Source organism: Hibiscus syriacus, unplaced genomic scaffold (genome assembly GCF_006381635.1).
Source record: "Hibiscus syriacus cultivar Baekdansim isolate YM2019G1 unplaced genomic scaffold, ASM638163v2 tig00117005_pilon, whole genome shotgun sequence".
NCBI classification, from domain to species: Eukaryota; Viridiplantae; Streptophyta; class Magnoliopsida; order Malvales; family Malvaceae; genus Hibiscus; species Hibiscus syriacus.
The window spans coordinates 903,990-914,516 of NW_024063519.1; the positions used below are offsets into that span (position 1 = coordinate 903,990).

The 10,527-nt window shown below is 34.0% G+C and overlaps 1 protein-coding gene across 1 annotated transcript; it reads right to left on the reverse strand.

Moving 5' to 3' along the window:
* Positions 1–7,606: 7,606 nt before the first annotated feature.
* On the reverse strand, positions 7,607–8,337 carry LOC120194963. Its single transcript, XM_039197114.1, has 2 exons — positions 8,011–8,337; positions 7,607–7,868 (listed from the first exon to the last, which is right to left on the reverse strand). Exons 1-2 carry the CDS (start codon positions 8,158–8,160, stop codon positions 7,620–7,622), a joined length of 399 nt encoding a protein of 132 aa, XP_039053045.1. The 5' UTR covers positions 8,161–8,337; the 3' UTR covers positions 7,607–7,619.
* Positions 8,338–10,527: the final 2,190 nt, after the last annotated feature.

The following is a 10,527-nucleotide window of genomic DNA, read 5'->3' on the forward strand; positions in this document are numbered from 1 at the left end:
CGAATACTGAACATATGTTTGGTGCCCCATGAGGGAATTTATACGAGCTATGGTGACAGCATTAGTGCACAACCTTAATGTACTCACATACCTTAAGTTCTCACATGTGTATATGGGCTAATAAAAAGACAATAACCAATTCAATACATATGATGCATATGCTTTTAGTGATATGGAATATGTTCCATGAATTATATGATATTATGTATGTTTAGTTTTGAAATGATAAATGTGTTATATGATATACATAAATGATAAATACAAGATCATATGATAAATAGAGATTTCGATAATGATGGTATATGTATATGTATGTATTTTGATATATGAAATGTACTATAATTTCTATTACATGTTTTATATGCCTCACTAAGTCAACAACTTAGCGTGTGATTGTTTCACACGTAGGTACCAAGAAGAGGAAGAATGATAAAAGTTAAGCAAAACAAGTCAGTTTCTCCTTTCCAAAGATCAGATCAGAAAAGCATTGTATAAGATGTATTTTATAATGTGAATGGTAGTTAGCATGTAAATAAAGATTTGAATTTGATATGCTCTAATTAGTTTTTCTAAAATCATATGAATATCTTTTATGTAATTTAGTCAGTTGTTTTAATAAAAGTTTTAAAATTATTCACTAGTTTGTACAAGTACCGGTTTTGAAAAGTCAATGTGACACCTCGGATTCGTATTCGGGTCGGGTACGGGTTGGGGGTGTTACATTTAATGGTATCAGAGTCAGGTTTAGCCGATTCTAGGCTAAAAACAAAGTCAAAAGTGTTTTAAAAAGTATACATGCCAACACAAAGTGAAAAATTTTCTGATCTGATAGTGTAAGGAGTATACTGTCTTGTTAATATTGTTATGTTATATTATATGTATGATTATGATAGCTTCCAAAGTGAAATACAAGGCAATAGACTGAAGGTAATAACATTCACCTGCCCTGGCCAGGCAGGGAGAAGAGCGAACACCTGAGGAAGTGCCTGTATAAAATTTGGAAATGTATTCATCATGTTGAAAAATGTTCTGATGTGTTTTCCAATTATACTTCTTTAACTCATAAAATGAATGTATCAATTTAATTGAAAGAGTTACGAGCACCCGAGTTCAAGGGTGAATTTGAGCAATGTTCTATTGTTATAGGCATTTGATTAATGATAGGAAGATAATGTCAGAAGGTTTCTATTTCTCCAAATTGGAGAAGTTAAATTGAGCAGTTTCGTTACTACGTGGGCAAGCTAGAGTATGGTGGACAAATGTCACCATGAGAATGTTGAAAGACTCAGTGATGTGGGTATTATTTGTAGAATAATTCAAGTATAAGTACATGGATGACATGTTCATAAGATAAATGAAGCTAGAATATACAAACAAGAAGAAAGGGAATTAAACATGCTTGTGTATGAGTATAAGTTTAATAAGTTAAGAAGATGTATTACTGAGTTGATTTTGATTAAGAATGATACATATGATTGGTTGTTTAAGGCTTGCGCCTTAAATTAAAATAGTGTTACTGATTTTGAATTTGTTCTCATTTTAAGAAATGGTTAATTGCGTTAAAGTTTTTGAGAGAGCTCAGAATAAAAGGATTGAAGAATAAAATCTCAGATGATTAAGAGAATTAGTGCTTCATAAAGTTAAGCACCATAAAAGAAATATGGGGATTATGATTTTCAGCTTTAAACCAGATATGAATTAGTTGTATTCTCTGCTAGAGAATAAAGTCAATCAGTTCAGACGGATTGGAAATTGTAGTATTAAAGAAACTCTATTGTTCTGAAATAGAATAGTTTCTTAACAGTATGGGCAAGATAAAGTGGAAGAAATTGATGTTAATTGGAGAATATTAAAAGACTAAGGAAGGGTTTAAGAATATATATATCAGTGATCAGTTATAAGACAACGGTAAATGGAATAGGTGAATTCGAACCAAAAGAATTGTATTATGGAAGAGTGGGAATAAAGGTTTGATAAGTGAAGGAAATAGCGAATGAATTATTTGGACTGGAAAGAATGCATATATGGATAGTTTGATGAAGGTATATGTTTTGATTGACAGAAATAAGTTGAATAATAAAGTAGTGTGATAGTGAATGTATTAAGGTTAAAGGATTTGTATGTTTGACGAAAACTAAGGATTGATAGAAAAGTTGAGAATGAGTTTGTCGGTGAACTTTATAAGACAAAGAAAGTTACAATTATTTGATTTTGAAACAGAGGAATAATATTGTATTTGAGTAAGAGTCTGAATTTGAAAAGTTGAGTAAGATACAATTGAGGAAAATTTCAACGGAAAAAAAAGTAATATGACAAGATCATGTGTATTAAAGTACAGGCAAGGATTAAGATATGATGAAAGGTCGGAAGATATATGATTGGATGTTTAGGGCTTGTGCCCTATATTGAACAGTTGATGTTTATTAACTGTAATAGTAAAGGTGATAGAGTTGTAAGATTTGGAAAGAATATACGGTTAAGTTCATCAAGTATGATGAATTTGAATTCGGTTGTGTATTTGGATTATATAGATATGATAAAGGCAAAGAGAAAAGTATTTACAAGTTTTAAAGGGAGCTTTGAGGAAGAAAATACAAGTGCAAGAGATGGTAAACTATGAGGTTTTGTATAAGTGAAGTTGATTATTAATGTTATGAAGAAGTGATAAAGATATGATTTGTATATAAGAAAATCTTGATTATAAGAGGATAAATGGATAAAGAAATGAAAGGATGAAGTATTAAGTAAGGGAAGCATCAGGAGAACATGAGAAGATATGTTCTTATCAAGATGTACAGTGAAAATTCGAGGAAGAATTTTCTTATAAGGATGGGAGAATTGTAACATCCTCAATACTGGGTTAGTGATCAAATTGTAAAGTTTTAGAATTTGGTAACTAAAGAAGAACAATAGATCAGTTCAATGATTTATTTGGAAATAAATCCTAAAAGTTGTTAATAATTATTAGATGAATTAGATGGCAAAGTGGTCATTTGAATTGGAAATGATAAGATAATGATTTATGTGGGATAAGCTTGAGAGATTTATCCAGAAACTCTTTTTTCTTATTCTTCTTCCTTTCCTACCATGTCTCCATAGCAAAGGTAAGTTTTCTGATTAGTTGATTATTTGTTGATTTTAAGTATGGATTTTGATCATTAGAGGATAACTAAGTTTAAGGAAAGCTTAAGTTATCTTAAAATCAAAAGATAAAGGAGTTAGAGAAGATTAAAGATTTGGAGTTCATGAGTGAAATCTTGAAATAGAGTTTATAATAAGAATTGAAAGTTAAATTTGACTTGTCATCAATCTAGTTAAGACATACGAAGTGTTAGAAGTGGAATTAACACATGTTGCAAAATTAAGGTAATTCTTGAATTTCATATGAAGGATAGGATTTGGAGGTTTAAGATGAAATGAGTATAGATTGGTTTAAGTATGTGTACTGGATTTAAGAATGAAAAAAGGGATGAAACATGAAGGATTTAAGTAAAAATGGATGAATTTTCGGGTTTAAAAAGAGGATTCTGGACAGGGTGGATCGATGCACATTCAATGTGTATCGATGCATCAAGGTTAAATTCCAGAAATTGTTGAAGGTGTATCGATGCACAAGTAGTGCATCGCTGCACTTATTAATAATAGAAACATCGAATGCAATTAATACATCGATGCATAAGGCGTGCATCGATGCATCACCTTAATATTGAAACATCGAAGGTATTTTATGCACCGATGCACAAGTAGTGCATCGATGCACCGTTAAAGAATGCATCGATACACTGTAGAGTGCATCAATGCATACCTTCATTGAAAGACGAAATTTGCTTTTCTTTTAGTCTAAGGAGTGAATCATTAGAGTATATTAGTTACAATACTGATATAAATCCATGTTTGATTATGTAGATACTAAATGTTAGCTTGTTCCGGAACGATCAAAGAATTAGAATCGAATCAAAGCAAGGCTAAGGTGAGTGCCATTTAAATTGTACTTATGTATCAAATAAACATTGGCTTGCGATGAGCAGTGATGAAGTACTATAGTAGGAAGAGACTTCTAAAATGTTATTTGAATTGTGATTCTTATGTTTGCATGAGTACATGAAAATGGTTACATATGTTATATGTATTGCATCTGTTATATGAATTGAGTGAATAAATGTTAGTGTGATGAGTTATGTGAACTGGTTTAAGTAGTGGATGTAATTATATACGTTATGTAATATGAATATGTGATTTAAGACATAAGTTAAAGAACTATATGATATGAGATAAGATAGACACATGCTATTATAAGTGACTATAGGATCACAAACTATGTAAAATAGTAATGATTTATATGATAACAAGAGAAAGGATATAAATTACATGAGTTAGATATATATATATATATATAGGAATTTGTATAACCAACTTATGAGATTAGATGAAAAGTGAGATAAGTTAAATAACATTGATTTATAGGACAATATAAGAATAATATATAAATTAGGAGACATTGACAGAGGTGATTATATGAACATGTAAAATAAGTTATACGGAGAGGATTTATGAGCTGAAATGAACATATAATATATGAGTCATATGGTAAAGATTTATGAAGCTATAGTAAAATGTTATGAGAATTATATGATAATAAGTTATGAGAAAATATTTATATAGGTAACAAGCTATGTGAAATTGAATTAAGTAATATATGAAACTAGAATATAATTAATGTGAAATAAGTGATTAGGTAAAACTGTGAGAAATTATAGGGCATTCTTATTCGAAGTATATGAAAGTATGTATATGGATACTTGTATAAGTTTATATGTTATACTATGTGCTATGTGATGTATATATGAACATATGTGAACAAGATATGACATGCGAGTTTACATGAACAAATGAGGAATGACAAATGAGGAATGATATAAGTCATATGAAATGATCTACGTGAATATATGCACTTGTGATACATGTGATATGATATGAAATATATGGTTACACATACATATGGTATGTGACAGAAGAGAAAGAGCAAGTGATATGAAAAGTATAAATGATAATGCCCATGTTATATGATATGAGAGCTAGTGGTATAGTTGGCATGTCAAGAGACGAGGGTATATTAGTCTTTCGGGACGTATCCAGTGGTCTTTCGGGATGTATCCAGTGGTCCTTCGAGACGTATCTAGTGGTTCTTCGGGACAAATACTGAACAAATGTTTGGTGCCCCATGAGGGAATTTATACGAGTTGTGGTGACAACATTAGTGCACAACCTCAATGTACTCACATACCTTAAGTTCTCACAGGTGTATATGGGCTAATAAAAAGACAATAACCAATTCAATACATTTGATGCATATGCTTTTGGTGATTGGAATATGTTCCATGAATTATATGATATTATGTATGTTTAGTTGTGAAATGATAAATGTGTTATATGATATACAGAAATGATAAATACAAGATCATATGATAAATAGAGATTTCGATAATGATGGTATATGTACATGTATGTATTTTGATATATGAAATGTACTATGATTTATATTACATGTTTTATATGCCTCACTAAGTCAACGACTTAGTGTGTGATTGTTTCACACGTAGGTACCAAGAAGAGGAAGAATGATTAAAGTTAAGCAAGACATGTCAGTTCCTCCTTTCTAAAGATCAGATCAAAAAAGCATTGTATAAGATGTATTTTATAATGCGGATAGTAGTTGGCATGTAAATAAAGATTTTAATTTGATATGCTCTAATTAGTTTTTCTAAAATCATATGAATATCTTTTATGTAATTTAGTCAGTTGTTTTAATAAAATTTTTAAAATTATTCACTAATTTGTACAAGTACCGGTTTTGAAAAGTTAATGTGACACCTCAGATTCGTATCTGGGTCGGGTTGGGGGTGTTACAGGTTCAGCTGAGTCAACGGAAATATATCCACCATTCTCATTGGATGTAACTCGTCCTCCCTTTATCGATTCAATTGATTGAATTTCTTTTGCTATAAGCTTTTTGGTTTCGATGAGTGAGGCTCGAGCAACAGGGCTCTTCATTGCAGCAGCTTCAAGGGCTTTTGCAGTCTTCTCAACATCAGCAATTAAAAGTCTGCATTGTCATATATGTAATCATTGACTTATACAGTGAATTGGCAAACTATTTTCTCTCATTGGTACCCAAAATGCACAAGGATGATGCATGGGAATGATTAAGAGAATATCATGTTATATGCTGGGAGAATATAAGAAAAGACCAACCTTGCTCGTGCAAAGACTAACCTTGCTCTTTTTTTTATAAGAATATTAGGCCTCATTAAAAACCCCCTTCATGATTTAAGGAACTTGAAAAATAGTTCCTTAATCAGGGGAAGGAGGAAAAGAGTGCCCTATGATTTTATTAACAACAATATCAACATAGGAATACAACACCTAACTCCCTTAAGGAGATAAAAAACCCAAAAGGAAACATCCTTTTAAAAATAACATGAGGATTAACCAATGCCAGCCTTAGCTAGGGAATCTGCCTCTAGGTTGGCAGTCCTATTAACCCATCTAATAACGCCTTCACAATCTCTGAGTTTTTGAATAATATCTTTAACAATATGAACATAAACAGCGGGACATAGAACAACGTCCTTAACCCAATCAACAACCACCCTACTATCACTCTCGATAATCAAACTTTCCTTATATCTCTGTCGAATATATTCAAAGAAAACCAGACCCTTTAGGATAACTTTCAATTCCATCAATGTAGGAGGCCCTGGACCAGCAGGCTCTTTGAAAGATGCTAGTATCGAACCAGATACGTCTTTAAGAACACCACACTCCTCTTCCAATCACTAGTAGTAGCAACATCCACATTAAGTTTAATAAGGCCCTTGGGAGGAGGGGACCACAGACACTTTGATAAAATCCGATTAGAATATGGTAAGCAAGAATACCCAAGGAAGGATCAACAATAAGACAATCCTTAAAGATAGAAACCTGAGAATTTTTTGCTAAAAGCCATGAAGCAAGCCTGAACCTTGCTAAAAAGAAAATTCCAGCTTGATCTAGCTTCCCTCCGAAATGACCATCCAGCTCAGTTGGTAGAGCACAAGGTTCTTAACCTTGAGGTCGTGGGATCGAGTCCCACGGAGGGCATTTCATATATGGAGGTCTCCCACGGAAGCTGCTCTCAACCTGACGTTGGGGGAAACCTACTATCTTACCTCCCCCCTACCCCATTACATATGGGAATAAGGGTCAGCTAATTATCTAGTTTCCCTCCTTCAAACACAATAGAATTCCTAGTTTTCCATATTGTCCATAGAACCACTCCAGGAATAAATGACCATATGACAGAGTTATACCTCAATTCTACCCAGGCTAGAAGAAAACTTTTAGCATCTACTTGAAAAACAGATTGAATATTCCAGTAGCACATGAACTTGTTCCATATTGACCAAACAACCGAACAAGAAAATAATAAATGGGAGGGGACTCTTCCATTAACTTACATAAAGGACATAACAAATCAACTATGTCCTTTACTCCTCGTTTAACCAAAGCTGTCTTCACTGACAATTTTTGCAAAATCACTTGCCATAGAAAAGTCTCCACTCTTTGTGCTGTGATGTTCTTCAACATCTCAAGCTTGGAACCCACCATGGTGTCCTTATAAAGTGGTTTATTTTTTCTTCAAACCTCAACCGCTCGATTGGGGTTATAGTCTCACTAATAGAAGAACAGCTTGTTTCATTAGATTTCCTCATGGAAGGGCTCTGCTTAGACTGTGTACTAGCTGTTGGCTTCCTCATTGGTTTTATTTGAGCCCCTTCTGATATGCCATGAAATTTCATCATGCCAGAGCAAACTCTCTCATGATATTCCTATTTAGGAGATTAAAACCCACATTTAGATGCAAAGCTACAACCTACAAGGATATCTTGTAAGCATTAAAATCAAAATGAAGTCGCATCAGTTCGATTAATTGGATGTTATCTCACAATCCATAAAAATGAAAGCACATACAGGATCAACCCATTTGGCTGCAATGGCTTCGGCAATTTTCCTTCTTTGTTCAGGTGATTTTGGTGCTTTCTTGCTACCTTTTGGTCTAGGCATCGTTTTCCTTTGTTCAACGCTTTCCAGCCATTCCTTAGTCAACTGCTCATCTAGCATCTTGTACGAATCCCATTATAGCACTTCTCCACCAATATAGCCTTTTCTTGAAGCTTCGGCAATCAAGTTCATCCACTCAAAGTGGCAAGTTTCCTGCACCATTAACTTCTCACGGCGTCTTTCCCATCCAATTCGTACTCTGGTTGCAATTTTTTCTCGTCTCCTGGCTGTAGGATAATCACGATGAAGGGAGTCAATGTAGATATTAACTAGGTAGAGAAAACCATAAATAACTTTGACATATGGTAAACGAAAACATAAACACAAGATTTAGGACATATATAAGATCGCTAAATGACTAGGAATCACAAGAATATTAGTATCATCGAAAAACCGAAACCCTGACCATAAAGTACCCACCTCTGAGCATGTCCAAGGTTAACTAACTTCATTCTAACCTGCATTTTGAAATTTTCATTAAACAACACTGAAGCAACTATATATGATGATTTGATAGCACCATTATTATTTTTTGCTTAACTAGCATCCATAAACCAAATGGTCATTAGTCTATAATTCATCCATAATGGGATTATGTTGGTAAAAAGAACTGCTTTGACCAGTTATGTTAATTCAAATATGTACCAGATAATAACTTAGTTGCTGGAAAAAAATGGTTTTCAGATGATTTGTTTCACTATATGCACCTAAAACATGCAAAGTTCAATCCCTGTGATAACATATAAAAATCTTACATGACATCACCTTAGGGTTCTGCATAGCAAGCATTGTCTCTCCCTTACCGGCACTGTGCTTCCTGCCTTTGTTCCGTGGTGTTGTAGACACCCGTTTTTGTCCGGGTCTTTTTTATTATTATCATTTATATATTTATTATTATTATTATTATTATTATTATTATTATTTAACTTACAATTTACATATTACACTGTTTTGCAGGCCAACCCATGCCCAACAAACGAAGCCCAATTGACCCGAGCCCATACCCATCACTCAGCAGCCCGATTGCAAACCCTAACCTTAGGGTATCAACATCCCAGCGCCGCACCAACATAGACCATTCGATCTGGACCCATTCAACGGTCCAGATCGATGGTAAATAGGGTTTCACAACCCTAAGCCAATCCAGTCGTCGTGCCTCTTCAACGTTCCAGTAGCCGTTCAAGCCGAATATCACCGAGCCTCAAGCCACCGTCGAACCTCTCATCGAGTCAATCTATCATCCACAGTGACAACAAGGCCATCAAATACCAAACCAGTCAGAGCAATCAGAGAAAAATAAAGGAAAAAAATCAAAAGAAAATCCAAATGATGTCCTAAGGTACATCTAGCCTCTGTCGACCCTAGTGTCTCGGGCAGCAAATTCAATCATCACAAATCATGGAAGCTAACATAAAATCAAAAAAAGAGAAGGCAGATAAAGAGGGGGAGCCATTCGGGGTTCAAGGAAGGAAGGGGAGGGAGTTTTCAGAACAAAAAAAGAAAATATAAAGAAAACAGAGAGAAAAAAAAAGAAGCTTACCGAGGAGGGAGGTTCGGCGAAGGCATGCAAGGAGTTCAAAGGTCACCGTGTCTTATTGTTTCGAGAGGTAAATCGGCAGATTTAGGAGACTGGGGTAGTGTTTAGGCAAAGTGGAGTGGGGTTTTGAGTAGTGGGGGTTGAGATGATTCTTTTGATGGTTGTTGGGCATCTCCGGCCGCCGTGCGCCGCCGTCGTCGCCGCCGTGAGCGCCACCGTCGACGGCGTTATTTCTTTTCTCTTATATGGGAGTTGAGAGAGTTTAAAACTCTCTAACTCCCCTCTGTTTTTCGAAGGCAAGCAAATGAGGAGAAGTGAGTGACCTAAGCCCGATTTTGGGCTTATATTATTCAACCAAAACGGCGCCGTTTCAGCAAGGGACCTTCAGCGTGTTTTTTATCTTGCGGGGTAACTACACTTTTGGTCCCTGGTCCTTTGTAACCGCATTATTTAAGCCATTTAATGAATTTATTATTGTTTTATTTCGAGCCTTTTAGTTTTTAATGATTGCATTTCAGTCATTAATTTGTATATTATGTTTGCTGATATTATAATTTGGTTGTGATATTTATATTTATTTCGTTTTAGTCACTGTCTCAGTTTATTGTGCATTTTCCTTTGATATTCGGATTTGGTCATGGAATTTGCAAATGTTATATATTAGTCACTGTTCATGTTTTATATCATATTTGTCTATATTTGATTCTGGATTTAATATTTTCAAATATTTCAATTTAATCACTGATCCCATGCATTTTATTATCTTTACTGTTATTTGAATTGGGTCACCATATTCGTATATATTCTATTTTAGTCATTGTTTGATGTTTGGTTTAATTACTTTGTGATCTTTTATGTTTCTGTTTATTTCATTTTAGTCCTTACTCTTT